Source organism: Lissotriton helveticus, chromosome 1_1 (assembly GCF_964261635.1).
Source record: "Lissotriton helveticus chromosome 1_1, aLisHel1.1, whole genome shotgun sequence".
In the NCBI taxonomy this organism is placed as follows: Eukaryota; Metazoa; Chordata; class Amphibia; order Caudata; family Salamandridae; genus Lissotriton; species Lissotriton helveticus.
Window position 1 is genome coordinate 230,773,573 of NC_136057.1, and position 21,884 is coordinate 230,795,456.

Consider the following 21,884-nt stretch of genomic DNA (forward strand, 5'->3'; position numbering starts at 1 on the left):
TCATAAAAGATTCCCTTTGGGTACCTTATTTTAGAGACACCAATACTTTCAAACACATAGACCGATATTAATATAACAACAACAACCTATCAGTTGAAGCAATGCAAAAAATATTATAATTTTTTTAAATAAAAAAACACTAATATATTCAGCCTGCACAGTTTATTCATATTAAAAAACAATAAAATTGAGACCTACTTAAAATTGGGAACACAGACAATATAAACAAGCATTTACAATGCAATAGGTCTCGGGTTAATTAAGTTTGAGCTATTGGCATTGCTAAATATTGCAACACCAACTGCAACAAAAGTATATAAATTGTAGGCCAAAAAAATATATATTTATTTTTGTACCAATGGTGGCATGCTGCGCTTTAGATCTCACTTGCATTACATACACATTCGAGTCAAAGGAACACGAAAAGAGCCACAAGGCTGCCTCCCCGCGCTGGGTCACACTTTAACCCGGTCTGCACCACCGCGCGCTGGCACGCGAGGCGTTTCACAGACCCGGGTCACGCAACGCCCCGCTCGCGGCCCAGATGTGCACGTGACTCAGGGCAGCTGGAAGGGGCGCATTCGTTTCTTCTGGGACCTGAAGTTTTGGCTTCTGCAGTTAGACGTGCAGAGCTACCAAAAAAGGGTCTGGCTGGCAGCCCTGTCAGAGTTTGAGGTTGCCAGGCAGATGTAATAACTTTGGTATATGTCGTCCAGCGCTTCAACTCCTCCTCAGGGCTATTTAGCGCTATATAAATGCAATTACTAAAACTGCCCTGTTTGGAATTTGTGAAAATATACCCAGTAAATAATTCCAGAAAAAGAAACGACTGCGATGTGTAGTTTAAGATGTGCCTTCCACGTGACATTACATTATTGCGCACCCCAGGCACCTCCAGATGTCTCAGGCGCGGTGTTGCCCTTGCTACCAGTACCTGCAAAGCTCTGGCTGCACTCAGGCCGGGGGTGGTGGCAGGGATGGGAGCTGGCTCTGCGGAGTCCGTGCTATCTCTCGCCACCCGGATCTCTCGCGTAGGTGAAAACCGACTCTGAACAAACACTGCTATCCACCCCTGGCGTGCGAGGGGCCCTCAGCACCCAGGGAAGTCGACATCATCCAGGGACAGGAGTGACAATGCGAATGAATCACTAATGTCCCCCATTTGTGGCAGCCCCTGACGGGGGAGGGGCAGTTTACTCTAGGAAACATCTACATATGATTATAGCATTTATTTCAACAATGTGATTTCATCTCAACAATGAGCACACACAACTTATTCTGTATATCTAGATGTCAATATACATATGTCATGCCCTTATTTTTGCATTCAAGACAAACTTAAGTAAATTACGAAGAGATGGTTCATAAATGCAAACACGGAGAAAACATAAATTTTGTGGTGCGCCCCAATATTTAGTGTGCTTCGCCGCGCAGTGTTCGTACGTTCATCTACGAGGTGAGAATTGAGAAAAAGCACGCAAACTCACATTTTCTCTTCTAGCTGACACTTACGTGTGATCGCTTCGGCAGCACATGTACTCAAATGGGAGGTGACACTTAGGTAATATGAATAAATAAAGATCGACTTCGCCCAGGGTGATGGTGTGTCCAGATTTCTAAACTGTACAGCTTAGAAACTGAAAACCCGGTTAGAGTTGGAACCCCCATAACCATGTGTGATCCTGAGCAAAACTCTATTAAGAAAACCCACAAAGCTTTTCTGAAAGAGTGGAGCGTCTCTTGGGGAAACTTGGGGTTTACACTCAAGTCAGGAGTAAAGGCAGTTTCGGCAAGGACGCCTCGCGCAGGAGTGTAGCAGCGCAAGCGCAACTAATACGAATAGTAATCTTTTTTTATATAGCGCTCCGTTGACCACTTCTTAGTGTTCTATACGCTATACGTAGCTGTTAATACCATGACACTGTTTTCGTGCTACTCAATTTTTAAGGGCACTCGAGCACCCCAGACTGAATCTGGGATGCAAAGGGTTAATATGTACAGCCGGTGGACGCCGCTAGACACGCACCGGGCTGTAAAGACTCGCAGACTGCAGCCACGGCTCTTTCATTTGGACGTGAATGGATTGTACAGGAAACATGTGGATTCGCTCATCGCTGGGTTAAAATACAGATGGCCCGAGTCCACTCTGGGGGTATCGGGTAATTCCCCACCGGATATAAATGTAACGTTTAAAAAAAGTTATTTCCCTATAATACATTGGTCTACGGTGAATGTGAGGGGAAGACAGGATAATACGAATTGTGTGTGTATATGTATATATACACAGCCAACAGAATAACACTCAGAGCGGTCTGAAACACTGGAGCAAATGCGGCATCGTACATTACCTGACTACGGGCTCGCTGGGGGCTGAGGGGAAGGCATGATGCCCCTAGCGCTTGGTAACCCCAGTCTGGGTGTGTCTCTTGAACAGCGCCTCTTTCCCCGACCTGGAGGTGGTGGGGTTGCCGCAGGCCAGACCTCCACTGCCCGGGATACGCCGTGGAGAGGCTCTCTCCCCGGCCAGCCGCTCTCCTCCCTGGGTTTGCGCCGGGAGGTGGCTTCGATCTGCCAAGCGCTTCCTTCCCAGGTGTGGGCGCTTGCTGCCCCGGCTCCCCGTGGGACGACTGGTCTCTCCTTGGGTTAGAACTGGAAGGGTGGAATGTGGGAAAACAAGCTGGTGATGCCCTCTGGTTGAGCGACGCCCTCTCAGAGGTGTGTGCAGCAGGTTGGATGGGGGTCCCGCGAGTACACTTCTGCAGCAGATCGGAATGGCTTTTGTGCAGGTTCGTGGTGCACTAGACTTGTGTGAAGCAGCAGGCAGGGAAGGTTATTTGTGCACTAGCCTCTTGTGCAAGGGGGAGTGGGCACCAGCAGGTCCAGGCGGCTCTTTGTGCACCAGCTTCTTGTGCACAGCAGGTCAGGAGGGCTCTTTTGTCCACCAGCTTCTTGTGCACAGCCCTGGGTTGTGAGCACCGGCCGGCAGCAGTGACACGGGATCGCTCTGTAAGTTCAGGCTGCAGGTGCCATTGGCAATGTCGCTACGTCTTATTGGAGGCTTGTGCCAGTGTGCAAGGTTTCCCCGGAGTTCACCACCTTTTTCTCCTCGTGCATCCGGACAATAATGCGGTCTCATGCACTCTCCAAATCGAGGATAAACAAGCTTCACGCTTATCAGCGCCGCGCCTCTCTCTGCAGACTCCCCCTGCATTCCAGAGAGGCGCGCGACGCGATCGGGTCTGGAATGCAATTCTGTGGAGACAAGACCTGGCCGCGCGCACAACGTTATCCTATGGAAAAACGCTGCGCGCGGCCAGGTCTTGTCTCCCTTTGGCGTCTCAGACTGCTGAGACGCCGACAATAGTTCTCTGGCGAGAACGCGCTTTCAGCGCGTTATAGCCCGATCCCTAAAAAGGAACAAATTATATACATACAATCATGAGCATTTCCTATTGCTAAGAAAAAGGAGGTACATAAATAAGGAGTGAATTCAGTGCCAGTCAGAATTATCCTTGATCGATATATATTGTACTTCTCCGTTTGTTTCAACGCGTTTCGACGGACACTTAATGTATAGCCGCCTTCATCAGGAAATACATTAACTGTCTTCCCAAGAATTTCTGAAATTCAAACAATTTATTTTAAAATCCAGAAAGCATCTAATTAAAAAAAAAACATGCACATCAACAGCTGAAACCTATGAGTAAAATAATCTCTACATTGCTTCTAAGGTAGGCACATTACACAGTTAATCACGACAAAAACATTTAGACTACTCATATATCAACATTTCAACATATACTTTTTTGACACAAAGATTGTAAATGGTCAACACAAAAGGGAGCCAGATCTCAGTATGTCACTGTAAACCTAGTGACCATAGGGATTAAAGCCTTCAGCACATTTGATTGGAACATGGTTATATTGAACCAGTAACAAATCAAAATCCTAGCCTTAGCGTTTTAGCATGGTTCATACTGGCTAGTTTCTAGCGAGGCCGTCATCTAAACCCACTCTAAGTACTATAGCCAGTGTAAAACACATACCTGTAAAGCAGAACTGCCTTTACATTCAGGATATAGAACCTTCTTATATGAACTAAAAGCCCACTTCCAGCGAAACGACAGATTGTGCAGAAATGTGCTGAAGGCTTTAATACCTATGGTCACTAGGTTTACAGTGACATACTGAGATCTGGCTCCTTTTTGTGTTGACCATTTACAATCTTTGTGTCAAAAAAGTATATGTTGAAATGTTGATATGAGTAGTCTAAATGTTTTTGTCGTGATTAACTTTGTAATGTGCCTACCTTAGAAGCAATGTAGAGATTATTTTACTCATAGGTTTCAGCTGTTGATGTGCATGGTTTTTTAATTAGATGCTTTCTGGATTTTAAAATAAATTCTGTTTGAATTTCAAAAATTCTTGGGAAGACAGTTAATATATTTCCTGATGAAGGCGGCTATACATTAAGTGTCCATCGAAACGCGTTGAAACAAACCGAGAAGTACAATAGATATTGATCAAGGATAATTCTGACTGGCGCGGAATTCACTCCTTATTTATGTACCTCCTTTTTCTTAGCAATAGGAAATGCTTATGATTGTCTGTATATAATTTGTTCCCTTTTTTTTTGTAAAACTTTTATTTTTCGTTTTAAGAAGGAAGAAACAAAGAGAGAGAAGGAAGGAAGAAAAAGATCATTCAGCGACAATCCCGCACATCCCCTCACACAGGAGGCAATCATAGTGGTTTGGATGCAGGGCATTACTGGCAACAGAGCGCACATCATGCAGATCAAAAGGCCAGAACTGGAGGTCTCCAGGCAGTCCCGGCAATGTCCGAAGAGAGAGGCGTAAAGCAAAGGGCATGGCAGTGCAGGACAGTCATATAGGAAGGCAGTCCATAGCAATTATCGTAGCCTATGGCGTAAGGCGTACGTCCGCTGCCTATGTCACGAGATGGGACGCATGATAACAGAGAACAAGGAACAAACCCCCTCCCTCCAGTGGTGGTGACAGCATTCATCTCATCAGGCAAACCAAAAACAACAATCAGACTTGAAATAGGTGGAGGGCTCGAAACGTGGCCGGACAGAGAGCGGACGGGAGTCCCCAGGAGAGGAAGCGCACCAAGGGTCCCCAGCGAAACATAAAATTCTTGAAGTTACCCAGGAAGATGTCCGCCACCCGTTCCATGCTCAGCAGTTTCCATAACCTCTCATGCCACAGGGAGATCGCCGGGGCCCCTAATTTCTTCCATGCTGCTGCCGAGGTGAGTTTAGCAGCACCGATACACAACCATAGAATCCGTTTGTCCGCTCGGGTCTGGTGTTCGAGCGCAGGGTCTCGAAGACCCAGTAGGACATGGGCCATGGAGTCAGCGACTGGATAACCTAGAATTTCCTCGATATGGGACAGGATCTCTTCCCAGTATGGGCGGATGATCGGGCAGTCCCACCAAATGTGGCGGAAATCCCCGAGAAGGCCGCAGCCCCTCCAGCACCTGTCAGAGGTAGCTGGGAAGATGCGATGCAGGCGGACGGGATGCAGATACCAATCCATGAGTCTTAAGATGGGCCTCCCGGAGCTCCACGGAATGATTATGTGCAGTAATGTCCCGCCATAAACTCGACCACTCAGCATCCGAGATATCTCTACCCAGGAGGTCCTCCCAAGTGCTCATGAACGGGGCCGAGGCGCCACCGCGGAAGTGAGCAGGAGGTTGTAGAGGAAGGAGATGACTCCTTTCATAGAAGAGGTGCGCAAAAGGAAGGCCTCAAATACGGAGGGGGGGGTCTCGTGGCCGTGGCATTGACTGCAGGGGACGTAGCCCAGTGGAGCAATTGGACATGGTGGAAGCGCTCGGAGCGCGGTACTTCATAGTCTCTCATACAATTGTCAAAGGTGAGAGTAGCGTGGCCATGGAATAGATGTGAAAGAGCGCGACAGCCACCTTCACGCCAGACATCAAAGGGTCCTTCATGCAGCGCCGGTGGGAAGGCCGGGTTGAAGTGTATCGGAGTGAAGGGAGAAGGGAACGTAGTCCAGCGGTCATCACTAGTCACCGTGTCCCAAACCTTTAAAGTAGTGCTAGTGGGTGTACTAATGTAAGCATTTCTGGGCCTGTCGTGTTTGGGTTTCCATGCCAGATCCCAAATCGATCGACTCGCCACATATCTGTCCATGTGCAGCCAGTGCTTCTCCGAGAGTTGTTGGGACCAATACCCGCAACTGCGCCGCTTTATAATATAAGTGCATGTCGGGGAGGCCCACTCCTCCCTCCTTCCGCGGTCGGCCGAAGTGGCAAAAGAGAAGCGTGCCCTTCCTGACAAACCGCAGCATCTGGGTCTTAAGATGACGGGAGAAGTCAGCCTCAAGCGGTATAGGGAGGGCCTGGAAAAGGTATAAAAACTTGGGGAGAAGAACCATTTTAAGGGCATGGATTCTACCCAGCCACGAGATGTACTTCGGCTTCCAGCGCTCCAGCTCCGCACGAGTCTGTGCCAGCAGTGGGGGAAAGTTAGCTGAGTACAGCTGCCCAATCGAGGGAGTCAGCCGGACCCCAAGGTACAGGATAGATCGAGAGGCCCATGCCAAGGGCGTGAGGGGCCGTAGGCGATCCACCTCCGCTTCGGAAAGCGTAAGATTAAGGATAAAGGACTTATCATAATTAACTTTGAAGCCGGCCACGCCCTCCAAACATAGCAAAACTTGCTGGACGTGTGGGAGGGAACGGACCGGGTCCTCAATAGAGAGGAGGACGTCATCCGCAAATAGGGTGATCTTATGCTTCTCCCCGGAGAAGGGAAGGCCCCGTATTTCTTCATGTTCACGAATCGCCAGCGGTTCGATACCCAGGGCGAAGAGCAAGGTGGAAAGGGGACAGCCTGCCTGGTGCCTCTCGAGTGTGAGAAAAAGGCTGAATGGTGACCGTTCACCGCAACTCTCGAGCGAGGGTCGCTGTAATTCGCTCTCCCCATCGAGAGGAATTTAGCTGAAAACCCGAAGGCCTCCAAGGTGTGAAATAAAAAGCCCCAGTTCACTCGGTCGAAGGCCTTTTCGGCATCAAGGCCCACCAGGATCGCCGGAATCCGGAACCTGCGTGCCTTCTCAATCAGATAGATGATCCTCCTTGTGTTATCATGGGTCTGGCGCCCCTTAATAAAGCCAGATTGATCGGGGTGAATGAGAGCCGGCAAGGGGTCCTGGAGCCTCCCTGCTATGATGGAAGAGTACAAATTGGCGTCGATGTTGAGGAGGGCAATCGGCCGGTAGGAGGAGCATTTGGATGGGTCTTTCCCCGGCTTGGGAATAATGGAGATCACGGCTTCGGCCATGGAGCCCGTCGTTTCCCCAGTGTCCGCCATGGTGTTAAAGAGGGATACCAGATAGTCGCTTACCTCAGACGCAAAGGTCTGATAGTAGAGTGCGGTGTAGCCATCAGGCCCAGGGGCCTTGTGGGGCTTCAATTTGTTAATAGCAGCTAGAACTTCCTCTCTAGTGAACGGGGCTTCCAACAAATAATTCCACTCCGCGGAGACTCGGGGCAGCGAAGGCTCCCCAAATAAGTCCGCTGGGCTCCAGGATCAGAGGGCTCCCCCCTGTAGAGAGCCTCGTAGAAACGGCCGAAGAGATCGGCCTTGGCATCATCTCGATGGTGCAGGGTCCCTGCCGAATCCAGAATCCCTCCCACATAATCCCGCTCTCGCTTGTCTCGGTGCTGGCGAGCCAAATGTCTCCCCACCTTATTCCCCTGGGCGTAGGAGAGGCGTCGAAGTTTCAATAGAGTGAACTCCGCTCTGTTATTATAATGGGCTCTAAGCTTCCCCTGACCGCTGTTAATGGGCGAAAGGTCAGTCTAGAGGGGTTCTGCTTATGTTTCTGTTCAAGAATGGAGAGTTCGCTCTCCAGATCCTCACGTTCTGTACGGCGCAGCATGTTAAGTTGGGCGTTAAGGGCCAAGCAAGTACCTCTCGTGGAAGCCTTAAAGGCGTCCCAGGTGGTAAACACTGACGTGTCAGACACGGGATTAAGATCGAAAAATTCACGTATGGACTTGCGCAGCTCTGTACAAGAGGGGGTCATCCGGGACAAGCGGGGCCAGGAAATACCATTTGCGCAGGCCATCCCCCCTTGCTGACCAGTGTAGGACTAGCACTAGCAAGCTATGGTCAGAGACCGAGAGCGGGAACACACGTGCGTCGCGGACATCTCCTCTAAGGGACTGGCTTAAAAAAATGTGGTCCAGGCGGGAATAGGTGTGGTGGACATGGGAGAAGAGGTTGTAATCTTGGGAGAGGGGATGGAAAGAGCGCCATCCGTCCACCAGCCCCAGGTCACCCACCCGCCGTTGAGTTGCAGCAGAAAACACTCCAGTGTCCGATCTCTGACTGTGGGAGCTATCCACTTCCTTGCACCAAACCTGGTTAAAATCACCCAACACAAACAGGGCACTCTCCACAAAATCTTCCACCCTCCCCAGTAGGTCCTGCAAAAAGCTATTCTGGCCCACATTCGGAGCATACACCACCACAAAGGTGCACATCCTATCAAACAACAACCCCTTGACCATCAGCCAACGCCCCTCCTTATTGCCGCGCACATCCAAGGGCTGAAAGTGAAGAGTAGATCGGAAGAGAAGGGCAACCCCCCTATGCTTCGAGGTGGCCGAGGATCTATATATAAGGGGGAAGTTTTTATGTTTAAGGCGCAACTCGTCCTTGCGCGCCATGTGAGTCTCCTGGAGACCCACCACATCTAAATGATGGTCCTGCACATATTTCCAGATTATCTGACGCTTTTCCGGAGTTGCCGCACAGCCGTCTACCTTCACCGGAGGCGCTCCGGGAGTCCCCGTTTTCAGCACCGGAGGCCCGGGGAGAAGAAGCAGCAGGGGGTTTTCGGGTCCCGACAGCCCGGGAGAGTGCTTCACAAGGCTTAGTAGGGTTCGGCGCCGGAGGGACTGGAAAACACGTCCTACTCCGCCGCCATCTTGGCCACGCCCAATTTGTTCCTTTTTTATATTGTCTGTGTTCCCAATTTTAATTATGTCTCAATTTTATTGTTTTTTAATATGAATAAACTGTGCAGGCTGAATATATTAGTGGTTTTTTATAAAAAAAATTATAATATTTTTTGCATTGCTTCAACTGATAGGTTGTTGTTGTTATATTAATATCTGTCTATGTGTTTGAAAGTATTGGTGTCACTTCGTTTTTTGGCCAGCAGGGGAAGTAAAGCTTTATTCAAACAGTATTGTTAGATTTCAAGTTAGTGAGGCCCTTACCTGCTGAAGTCCAAAGTGTGGATTGAGCTTGTCTGTCTCCTAGGAGATTCTGAACAGGAGACGCAGCTTCCAACTGCCTGGCCAGCAAACCTTGTCTGAGGTTGCTGGGACCTTATATGGTCTGCTAGTGGTTGGTACATGTCTACGCTGATTGGTGGTTGTATCTGGTGTTTCTATTGGATTAGGGTTAACGTCCTCATTGGTTGGGTATTTGAGGGTTCTGATTGGTTTCTGGGTCTGTGATTCAATCATTGTAGGGTTGGGACTAGGGCTAGGTTTAGGATTTCAATTGGAAGTAGGGACTAGGGCTTCCTATGTTATTGGTTGGTGGGAGTAGGGTGGGACTAGGGCGAGGGTTAAACCTTTAGTTGAAAGTAGCGATTAGGGCTTCTGGTGTGATTGGTTGCTGGACTAGGTGTGGGACTTAGAGTAGGGTTGGGCTTTCTGTTGGAAGTAGGGACTAGGGCTACCTGTGCCATTGGTTGCATGGACTTGTTTTGGGACTACTGGTAGGGCTAGGACCTTTATTGGACGTAGAGATCAGGGGTTTTTAACTGATTGGGTGCTTTGACTAGGGCTAAGATTGGCTGTAAGGTCCTGGTCTCCTATTGGTTCCTAGATTTTAGGGCTAGTATTGTGATTGGATAGTGTTAGGGCTAGGGTTCCCATAAGCTGAAGGGGTCACCTGATTACCAGGGCTATAAAAAAGGCCAGGCTTAGGGCGTCTCAGCCCGGGCGTCGAGGCAAAGTTACCTGTTTGAGCCTGTTAAGGGCAAAGAGGACAAGGGCAGTTGCCTGTTTGAGCCTGTTCAGGGCAGAGAGGACAAGGGCAGTTATGTTATGTTATGTTAATTTTGTGCTTCTATAGCGCACGGCCACTCCACGGAGCATCCCGGCGCTTTAGCGAAGGTACCCACCAAAAAGGGAGCAACATAACAACTGAAGGAAACATAAAAGCAGAAACAACACCAGTTAAGGGAAGAGCCATGTTTTGAGGGCCTTTCGGAAGGAAAAGAGGCTGGAAGCCTGTCTTAAAGAAATCGGGAGGTCATTCCAGGCACGGGGAGCTAAATAGCGAAAGGACCGGCCTCCTGCTCTGGCGCGCTTGATAATGGAAACAGTCAATTTGGATAAGGAAGAAGATCTAAGGGACCTAGAGGGCTGGTACCAAGAAAGTCGTTTTGCAATATATTTAGGGCCTATGCCATGTAAGGCCTTAAAGGTCGTGGTCAAGGTTTTAAAAAGGATCCTTTTGGCGATGGGTAGCCAATGTAGAGTTGAGAGAAGATCAGTAGCTCCGGCCCTTTTTGGAAGACCAAAAATGGCTCGGGCCGCTGAATTCTGGGCGATTTGTAAGCGTCTAACCAAATATTTGGGAAGTCCCAGAAATAAAACATTCGCATAGTCCAGCCTTGAACCAACTAGCGCCTGGACGATGATTTTCCTGTGCTGGATGGACACTAGGGGGAGAAATTTACGAAGCATCCGAAGGATGCCAAAACATTTCCCGGTGAGACGAGATGTGTGGTCCGAAAGATAGGTCACTGTCGATAATGACTCCCAGATTTTTGGCCTTCAAGGACACACTGGCAGGGGGGAACATGTCCTGCGGCCACCAGGGTTTCCAGTCTGGCTCGGAGGTGCAGCCAAAGAAAAGCAACTCCGACTTGTCGGAGTTGCACTTCAGTCCATGACATCCAAACCACTCAAAGACCGCACTCAGACAGCCCCTATCCTGGGCGTCATCAAACAACCCACCCCTGTCGCTCGCGAACAGGAGTTGGGTGTCATCGGCGTAGGAAACAATCCGAGCGCCAAATGACTCCACCACCACCGCCAGAGGGGCCATAAAGATGTTAAAAAGGAGGGGGCTCAAGATGGAACCTTGGGGAACCCCCACTTCTAGCGGTGGCATCTCGGCGGAGTAGGGAGGCGCCCAGATTGTTTGTCGGCGGTTTGCTAGAAAGGATTTGAGCCAACTCCACACCGTTCCCCGCAGACCAAAGTCCCAGAGTCTAGAAAGGAGAAGCGTGTGGGGAACGGTGTCGAATGCCGCCGACAGGTCAAGCATTACCAACATAGCTTTTCTTCCCGCGTCTAGCTCCTCCCTGATGGCGTCCGTGACTTCAAGGAGGGCAGTCTCCGTGCTAAAATTAGCACGGAAACCAGATTGAGTACTGTGCAACAGGCCATTTTCCTCGATGAAATTAGAAATTGACCTGTGCACAAACCTCTCGGTCACTTTCGCCAGAGCAGGGAGTAGGGAGATAGGTCTATAGTTGGCATGGACCAGAGGGTCGAGTGCTGGTTTTTTCAGGAGTGGCAGGATCATGGCGCTTTTCCAAGCCCGAGGAACTACCCCGGATGATAGCGACAGATTCAAAATGGGATTAATCAGGTCATTTAGAACTGGTGCCATATTTGCTAAACACTTGGCAGGACAAGGATCGAGTGGGGATCCAGATCTAAGATTTGCCAAGATGTCTAGTGAACACTTGCGATCAAGTGGGGGGAAGTCACACAAGAGAGGACCATGGTCTAGTAGGGGGCACCCCAAACTCACAGTATGCTGCTGAAAAGTAGACTGGAGAGAGTCCTGAATGGTGGTGATTTTATCTACAAAATAAACAGCCAATTCCCTCAGCCAGGATTCAGAATGGGCATGGATAGGGGTACAGGCAGATGGAGAAGTAAAGTCTTTCACCACCCTAAAAATTTCTTTACACGAATGCTCCGCCTCATTTATTCTAAGTTCCAGATAAGATTTTTTTCCTTCCCAGATAGATTTATGGTATGCTCGAGTCAATGCCTTAAAATTCTGCCTCTCAGAATGATCATAGGTTCGCCTCCATGCTCTTTCAGCTTTCTTGAGGTCTTGTCGTGATTTTTTTAACTGAGGAGTAAACCATGGGGCTGATGTCCTTCTTTCGGCTGAATTTTGTTTCTTGACCGGGACCAGGCTCTCCAAACAATCTGTGAGCCATTTGTGAAAGAGGGCAATATTATCCTCTAAGTTGTCAGAGATAGGACACGGAGAATTAGTCAAGGCGTTCGATAGCATATCTCTAGTGAGAAGATGGAAGGATTTAGAGACATGTTTCGCCGACCCAGCAGGCTTAGTCCGTGTTGAATCTGTGACAGGAAAAGAAAAAGAAATAAGAAAATGGTCCGACCACAACACTGGCAGAGGAGAACATACACAGATAGGAAGAGTGGAAAAAATCTGATCCAGCGTATGGCCTTTATTGTGAGAGGGTCCTACCACATACGGAAATAATCCGAGCACGGAAGTGATATCCAGAAGTTTTTGAGTGTCCGGGTCTAAACTATTGTCCATATGAATATTTAGGTCACCCAATAGAAGGCAGTGATTAGATCTAAGGCAGGGGGTCGATAGAGCTGCCTGCAGTTCTTCTAAAAAAGGCCCCACCGAGCCTGGTGGTCTATATACAAGAATACCTGTACAGGCCTGGGAAGGCGAAAGCTGGAGGGTGAAGCCAAAGGCTTCACTACCCTGTATATTATCGACAGGGAAAGTGCGACATGGTATGTTCTTATTTACTATGATCGCCACTCCGCCACCTCTTCCAGATGGCCTATCTTTTCTAAATATATTATAGGCGGAGGGTACGGCGTTAGCCAAATCAGGGGCAGAAGAATCAGCCAGCCAAGTCTCCGTCAGGAATAGACAAGATACTTGCGAGTCCTGCAGCAAATTCCAGATATCTAATGCATGGCCAGGCAAGGATCTGGTGTTTAATAACAGACCTTGGTGGTGAACGGATGGACTAATCTGTGTAAAAAATTTACGATCAGGAAGACGCCATCCACATTCGCTACAGCCTTTCCTCAATGCACGGCCTCCTGGGAATACATAATGGCAGAGACCGCACGGAGGACGGAGAGTACGTAAATCAATACTGGAGTAAGTAATCATGATGAGTAGCAATATGCAACTACCCGGATGTCAGACGTGTTGCCAGCCGTCCTGCCCCGGCCGCCTAAGTGCCGCTGACGGGCGCAGACAGGCAGGACTCTGGCGCGACTCAGGCGCAGGGAAGGAGCCACACCTGCGCGTTGAGGTAGGTGGAGCTTTAAATAGGCCGGCGAAACCTCGGCGAATGAGTTTCCAGAGTACCCGCACCAAGATGGCGGCGTCGCGCTTCTGAAGCCTACCCAAGATGGACTCCACCACCCCGGAAACCGGGCCCGCCAAAGTAGCGGTGCTCTTTCGATGATTTTAGTGTGGGAGTAAGGGGCCAGGCACAGCGCGGCGACTAAAAACAAGGTACAATAAAAATAATACCAAAAACAAATACAAAACAAGGAGATTAAAAAGTTAACTGCTGGCGGCGCAATTACGCTGCCCAACAGCGCTCAGGTTACTGCCTCACAATGGACACCTTATCCGTTGCCTGTTTGAGCCTGTTAAGGGCAGAGAGGACAAGGGCAGTTGCCTGTTTGAGCCTGTTCGAGACTGGTCTGGACTAGGGCCAGAAATGCTGCCCTTTTTCTCATTTAGCAATACCCAGCCCACACCATCCACATACACAAACAGAGCAACACACTCACACCAAATGTACACCACGCACAACACTATGCACAGATTAATGTACCAGCCTGCACTACAAACCCAACCAAACCACATCTACACACCCTACTATCCCAACTACCACACATATCCACCATCACCTACAAACAGTACACAACTCTATCCTATACCACTAACCAATACACTCATCACTAACACAACATCAATCAACACCAATCATAACTACATCCCATTCAGACACACTCTCCCTGCTGTAATTACACCTAACAGACCTTCCATCAGTTGTCCAACAAACACCCTCCTCTCCCTGCCACCATAATAACACTAATGCACAACACACACACTGCACATTACCACACTTAGTAATTCTTGCAACACATATCCTTTCAATGTAATTATGGATCTACATATTTATCACATTCTTCTAATTTAGCATTTCCAATGCACTACCCTATTTCTCAGCTCAATATATCTTCTAGCCCAACCTTCTGACTCGTCTCAAACTTCTTCTACTATTCCTTCCAATGCACTACCCTATCTCTCATCCTATACATCTATCAATATATCCTCTACATCCACTGTCTCATTTATCCCAAACCCCATACCACTACTATGATTGCCAAAATAACCCTTTCTAGACTCTCTCCTACTCTACCCCTCCTTGTATCATCTGACTCCTCTTTTACTATACCGATACCCTCAAACAAACCTTTCTAAACTCTTTCCTCTGAGTCCTCCCCTCCAAAACTCCTTTTTACTCATCCAAAAGCCTCCTCCTATTGCTAAGACCTAAAAAAAAAAAGAAATCTTTCACTCTTGTATCCCTCCACTATACTTTTCAATCGAAATTAACAGACTAACTTGTTCACTTCTCAAATTCCATATTAAACTATACTAATATACTACCCAAAATAACTGAATAACATATCCACTACTCAAATTACTTCATATTTTTTTTACTATACTAATTTTCAACAGTAATCCTTTATGGCTTCCGGAGTGGCGTGCCACTAACCAGAAAAGCAATTCAACACCCATCAGGGTTAACAAGTGCTAAATGAATGCAAATCTCTCTTCCCCTTTTATCCCTCCGCTATCCTTCTCACTCCAAGTAACTGACTAATATCCACCACTGACTTTACTTCATATTTCACCATATTAATTCACCACTAATCCTTTGTAGGCTTCCTGAAAAGCGTGCATCAACAAGCGCTATATAAATACAAACCTTTGTCCTCCTCTATCCTTCTGCTATCATTCCAAATAACTAACCTATCCACCACCTAAAATGTACTTGCATGTTTTACTATACTAATACAACACTAATCCTCTATGGGTCCTGGAGTAGCGTGCTACTCGCCGAAAAAGCGTTTCAACGCCTCGTCAGGGGTAGTAAGCGCTATATAAGTGCAATTACAGTACAATACAATACCTTACTCCTAAGTTGGAAAGGAAGTTAATTTACTTAGTATTCTGTGACTAAAATACAACCACAATAACTGCTACCTAAAGGGCATGATGTGATACTGTAGGGCTGAGAGCTCTTAAAGATATTGTATCAGTTTTGAGCCTGGTATGACTGCAACCTATTGAGCTGCATTTCCCTTGCTTCCTTTCACTTCTTTTAATTTAGTTAAAGAGGTTTTTTTCCTTGTCACCCAGTTTTCGGTTGACATTCATATATTTAAAATGGATTTTCACTTTTGAAAGTAAATAAATTAAGTTTGCCAATATTTGCAATTTTTATAGGCTGATACATTGTTTATATTTCTATAAGAAAACAAGGCATTGGAGATAAGAAACCATTCCTTCTGTGAACCTACAGTATGAAAGATTCTAGAGGATGTGAATTTATAGGTGGTACCTTTGATGTAGAAGCAGGATTACAAGAAATTAAGTAGCTCTTCTGTTGAAAATTAATTGCACATATATACTAGAGGAGCTTTGATTTTCTTTAGAACAGAGAGGACAGTACACACTGTTCTAATAGTTACTACAAAATGATTGCAGAATATGAATGCTTGTGCTCTGTCAACGAAGGAATCTTGATTTGGACATTAATGTGATGTCTGAAATTTTCCTTAAGCTACTTATTTTATGTTATGGCTACTAATGCTAAGCCATTGATTATACTTGTAACACATTTTTGGTTCATTGACTTTTATTAGGTTTAATGACTATTTACTTATGTTAATTATCTAATTGCCTTTTTCCTATTTTAGAAAGAAACCGCCTATTCAGTATGTACGATGTGAAATGGAAGGCTGTGGCACTGTACTTGCTCATCCACGCTATCTGCAGGTCAGTGAATACATGTTCTACACTTTTTCAAGACTACACCGTACACCAGTAGCAGATTTCTTACATCGAACGCTCCAGTATGCCCTACAATTGTGATTTCTTTTTGGTGGCGTGTCATGGCTGAAGAGGAGGTTTGTTAAACTGGATTTCCACCATTTGCTATAGAAGAATAGTGCTCTCAATTTGGGTAAACTCAGTCACAACTTTGTAGTGGTGTGTGACCTGTCAATTTGCATTTAATTTAAAAACTATTCTCAAACTGTTAAACGATTCTTAGATTCCCTTTTAATATTTTAATTTGGGCATGGTGTTAATCATGCCCAGGGGTTATATGTAGTCTGCTCCTAATGCTTAACACATGAGAAGGTGAGTGAGTGGGTGGAAATACTACAAAATTCATTTTCACATTGTACCAACTTCTGCATCCTTCTCTGGCCCATACAATGTTATATATAGGTTTCTCTTGGCTGCTTGGGGATTAAATCTCCTGAGGTCATAGTTTGGCTACCTCCATCTGCCTCCTGACTGTATGGACATTGTTGGAACCTGGGATGGCAGGTCACCTAGGGTAGCCTGGCCTAGGGTAAGACATGCATTTCTAGAGGCACAAGTGTGAAGGTTGCAAACCACCCCACAGTAAATCCACGCAATAGCACTCAAAAAGGACACTACACCAAAGTATGGAAAAATAAGAGCTTGTTTATAAAAATAATATACTCTGCTTTATACTTCTAAAATCACAGCTCAGTATGGAACATTAAATCCTGTCAATACACTTAGTCTAACAAAGTTACTAAATCAACATTTTAAGCAGTTTTCCTATTAGAGTTCACAGCTCAATACAGCTTAGTTCTAAAATTGATACAATCCCTGCAGAATTGCTAAATTAAATCATCAATTGACATTACTAGTACATTACATTAAACTCTGCTGGTTTGGCTCTCCAAACCTTTCATTACAGCATTACCGCAGAAGAGGCAAGAACAGCACTTCTATTTAATCAGGTATGCCATATCCATTACATTAGTAACCCTACACTTCCAATTCTTAACTTGTTACCTTCTTGTCAAAGAACATTAGTTTCCCTGAGGATAAGCTTATACTCCCCTAGAGGAAGTTATACCTTTCTTCCCCTTTACTCTAGACCAAAGAAGAAATAGTTTTAACCAGACAAATCAACATTCAATGAAGTCCCAATAGGGAGTCCTTAAGGGCACTGCACTCCTGGGGACAGACCCTCTGTTCATTAACTTGTCGGGTCTCAATCACAGATACTAGTCACACTCTGGATGTGAAGGTCACTTCCCCCACATGAAATACTCCTTACTTGTGCCTTGGTTGATGCTGGAACCTTCCTGCCAGAAGTAATGGGGAAAAACAGAAGATGAGGCCAAGGAGCCGAGGCTGGAAAGGCTCTCTCGCCTCAGAAGACTCCTCAGTGCTCCTTCCCCCGCTCGGGCCGACTCCTCTGTGAGGCGCTCGAGCGGAAGGAAACAAAGGCAGACACCACGATGCCCCCCAGGCCCCTACCGGGCTTCTTAACTCTCCCTCCCTGCTCGGGCCAGCTCCTCAGTGTGGCGCTTGAGCAGGAGGAAGAGGGCAGATCACTCGCGTAAGCTGAGGAAGCTCCCGGTGCCTCTCCTCCGCGCTGGTCGGCAAAGACACTCCTCCAGCGGGCATGCGCGGTAGCGCTCGTGCTGGTGCCGCCTCCCACTGCGCCCGCTCAAAGGACAGACGCCTCACTCCCGGGCCTGCTCGATCTTAGGCCCCTCCTGGGCCGGGGATAACTGCACGCTTGGGCATGCGCGAAGGCGCCTTTTGGCAGTGTCTCGCCCTCACTTCCTCCTGGCAACCGGGGCGCTGCACAGCAACGCGACTGGAGCGCGGCAGGCGCCCCCGGGGTCCCGCTTATGAAGGGAAGCCTCACAGGGCTTTTCAGGCTCAGTGGATCCTGTGAAGGCGCTGACACGGAGCGCGATCGGTGCCCCAAGGGTCCCGCTCCCAATTTGATGAAAGGAACGAGTTCCTAGCCCCTCACTTTCCACCGGACAGGATGAAAGGCTTGCCACACATCACAGGATAAATCAGAAGTAAGGAAATCTTGTTGTATACCAAGGAGGTGCTTCCTTTCCACCCTATAGAGAGGAGGGGGGGTAAAAAGGGGGGCTCCTTCAGAGTAGAGCCACAGAGCTCTTCTCCAGCACTAATCCCCTATCCCTCCTTACTGGACAGTCTTAGGGGCACAGGGAACTCTTACTTCAGCTCCCAGGGCAGGGTCCTTCTCAGCTCCCAAGACTACTGGAATTAACCCCTTTACCTAACTGTCCAGGATCAGCAGGATGAACTAACTTGGCTAGGACAACAGGAAATGGGAGGTGGGAAAGCCTTGACAGAGGGCTACCCTTGTAGAGTAATCCACCCTTCAGGTTCCTACCCCTACCAGACCTCAGCCTTCACTCTAGCTGCTCCTCACTGACAGACAAAATGGCTGTCCAGCATTCCGCCTTTTATAGGCTGACCCTCTGGAGTCCAGAAGGGACCAGAAGGTTCTGGAACGCCCTATACTAGTCTATGGGGAAGTTCTGGGATTGGCAGTTAGGGCAGTTGGTAGCCACCATTTTGTGACTCCAACTATTTCTCCTGTCAGAACAGGCCTCTAGGCCTGAGGTGAAAAACTATGAGGGGGAGAAAGAACACCTATCCCCTTGACCAACACCTAGAAAAAGCTAGTGGAATAATTTGGAGGGACTACGCAAAAAAACCAGACCGGTCTAACAGACATCATAAAAGAAGCTAGGCGTCCCACCACCAGGGCCTGCTACGCAGCAAAATGGAAGCGTTTTGTTATCTATTGCTCCAACAATAAACATAAATCCACTTGATGCTTCCACGCAAAACATCATATGCTATTTGCTGCACCTGTACAAGTGTAACCTAGCGTATAGTTCCATCAGGATACATTTAGCAGCAATGGCGACTTATCTTCAAAATAGACAGCACCTATCCCTTTTCAGAGTGCCAGCCATTAAAGCATTTATGGAGGGACTAAAAAGGGTCATTCCTCCAAGACACCCGCCTTCGCCGGTTTGGAAACTCAACATAGTCCTCACCAGGCTTATGGGCCCACCATTTGAACCTCTCCACTCTTGTGAAATACAATTTCTCACATGGAAAGTGGCTTTTCTGGTCGCAATTACGTCACTACGACGAGTTAGTGAGCTGCAAGTCCTCACTATTCAAGAACCCTTCATTCAAATTCATGCTAATAGGGTTGTGCTGCGCACCAACCCCAAGTTTATGCCCAAGGTAGTTTCACAGTTCCACATTAACCAAACTATCGAACTACCTGTATTTTTCCCAAATCCTGATTCAGTGGCAGACAGAGCACTACACACACTTGATGTTAAAAGGGCTCTCCTGTATTACATAGACAGAACTAAAGACTTCAGGAAAACTAAACAACTATTCGTTGCCTTCTCTCCACAACACAAAGGCAATCCAATTTCTAAATCAGGTATAGCCAGATGGATTGTTAAGTGCATCCAGATCTGTTATCAAAAGGCTAAACGCACGTTAACAGTTCCCCCAAGAGCGCATTCCACACGCAAATTGGGGGCATCCATGGCTTTGCTAGGTAACATTCCTCTAGAGGACATATGTAGAGCAGCTACATGGACCAGCATACACACATTCACCAAACACTACTGCGTGGATGTACACTCAAAACAGCAAGCTGCTGTAGGTCAGGCTGTTCTCAGAACTCTCTTTCAGACTGCTGCAGCTGGCACGGGCAACCGCCAATAAGGAGGGTACTGCTATTTATTCTATGCATAGATATAAATTCAGCAGCCCACATGCCTCGAACGGAATATGCTACTTACCACTATTCATCTGTTCTTGGCATGTAGGGCTGCTGACATTTATATCCTGATCCCCTTCCTTGGAAACTGTTTTGGGGGCCTTTAGAGAACTCCTTCTGCTTATCTCCCCCCCTCTTTGTTCTGGGGAGCGCCCTGACCAGTTCTTTGGGAATCCCCTCCAGTCCCCTTTGAGGACACCCGGGTACTAGCCCAGATGTCCGCCTCCTCAGCAAGCTTCCTGGGACTGGTCAGCTTGCTGTCCACCAGGTGTTGTCACCGCTCTGGAAAACATTTCTCGAGTAGGTGCTCTTTTAGGATTAGGTCATACAACCCCTCGTAGTCCCCCACCTCGCTGCCTTGCACCCAACCCTCGAAGGCCTTTTTGGCGTAATCTAGGAAATCCACCTAGTTCTGTGTAGCAAGTTTGTGGCTGTTCCTGAATTTCTGTCTGTACTTCTCAGGAGTCAGCCCAAACTTTCTTATCAGCGCCACTTTCATGGTGGGGTAGTTAGTCTGCTCCTCCTGCTCTAGGGCGAGAAGTGCATCCCTCTCTACCGGAGGCATGTATTTGCACAGGCCACCCCCCCAGTGTCTTTCCGATATCCCATGGGCTCTTAGCGAGACCTCATAGGCAGCCAACCACTTCGCAATGTCGTCCCCGGCACTGTAGCTGGCGACTACATCCTTTGGCAAATAGGGTCTGGGTTCCCTGGTTATTTCTTTGAGTTCGCTGCCACCAACAGGAGCACTAGGAGTCCCTATTTGCAGGGCCTTGAGGTCTAACTCCTTTAAACTCAATTCATGAGCCATCCTCTTTTCCTCCCTCTCCTTCTCCAACCTAGCTAGCTCCCACTTCAACTGCCTTTTCTCTCTCTGGTCAGCTAATTCGGCTTCGGTCAAGCTTCTTACAGAGACACTACTGCCCTCCCTCGAAAGTGTCCTAGGACCTTTTAATAGGTTCCCCCCTTCGGTTTGGTACAGTACATCCACTCCAATGACAGTGTCCCTATCCCCCTCTTCCTCCTCCTTCTTCCCATCTGGGTGAGCTGCCACCAATGTTCTCAAGCTGGTTTGGAGTTCCCCTTTTTAGCACCACGCTTGAAAAACACCCCTTTACTTTGACAAAATTCCCTGAGTTGGGCCGCAGTGTAGGTCTACAACTCCTCCAATTCAAATTCCATTTTACCAACAGGGTCTCAGACAGCCACTTGGAAGAATTCAAGGAAGGGCGTTAATTAAGAGCTACCACCAGGAAAGAAATTGGAAAAACACAACTGTTAATTAGGGAGTCCGCCAGGAGAAAACTCCAGGTGTAGGTACGTGGTGTACACCAAGCTACTGCTAAGTGGACGCAAGCACAAGCTCTAATCCCACTACTGAACACCAATTATGTTAGACCTGGGGTTACCAGTCCACATGGGGTAGCCTGACGCAAGTGGTAAGACCTAACTCCAAAGCTGCCTGTTGTACTTGCGTCACACTCACACCGTCAGCGCGCATCCACCCAAAAATGACACCACACCTTGTCTTCGTTGCAAAAGTAGAAAAGCTTTTATATTCTCTTTTAAGGTTAGTTTCTAGTTGCATTCATTTACATGTCTCATTATTTTCCAATACTGTACTTGACTCTGTGATTCAACAATTTAGCACCACACTTGTAGTACTATTGAGACCTCTCAGCTTTAGTATACATTCCACACAAGAATTGTTAAATTACATTCCTTCCAATTTTGGCCTAATTCTCTACATCTGGTGAAGCGAATTATTACTGTCCATTAGTGTGGCGCCGCGGCTAGGGCGACTGACTCTGGAATCTGGGGATCACGGTTCGATCCCCGGCACCGGCGGCAGATTAGTCCAGCACCATGTGACTCTGGGCAATA

At 47.6% G+C, this 21,884-nt stretch overlaps 1 protein-coding gene across 2 annotated transcripts in view; it reads left to right on the forward strand.

The window, feature by feature from the left end:
* Positions 1–21,884, forward strand: part of ZFP91 (ZFP91 zinc finger protein, atypical E3 ubiquitin ligase) — a 193,257-nt gene that overhangs the window by 72,011 nt on the left and 99,362 nt on the right. For both annotated transcript variants that reach the window (XM_078665337.1, XM_078665336.1), the window contains one exon: positions 16,063–16,141. In XM_078665337.1, coding sequence (XP_078521463.1) covers positions 16,063–16,141 — 79 coding nt within the window. The remainder of the gene's footprint in view (positions 1–16,062; positions 16,142–21,884) is intronic.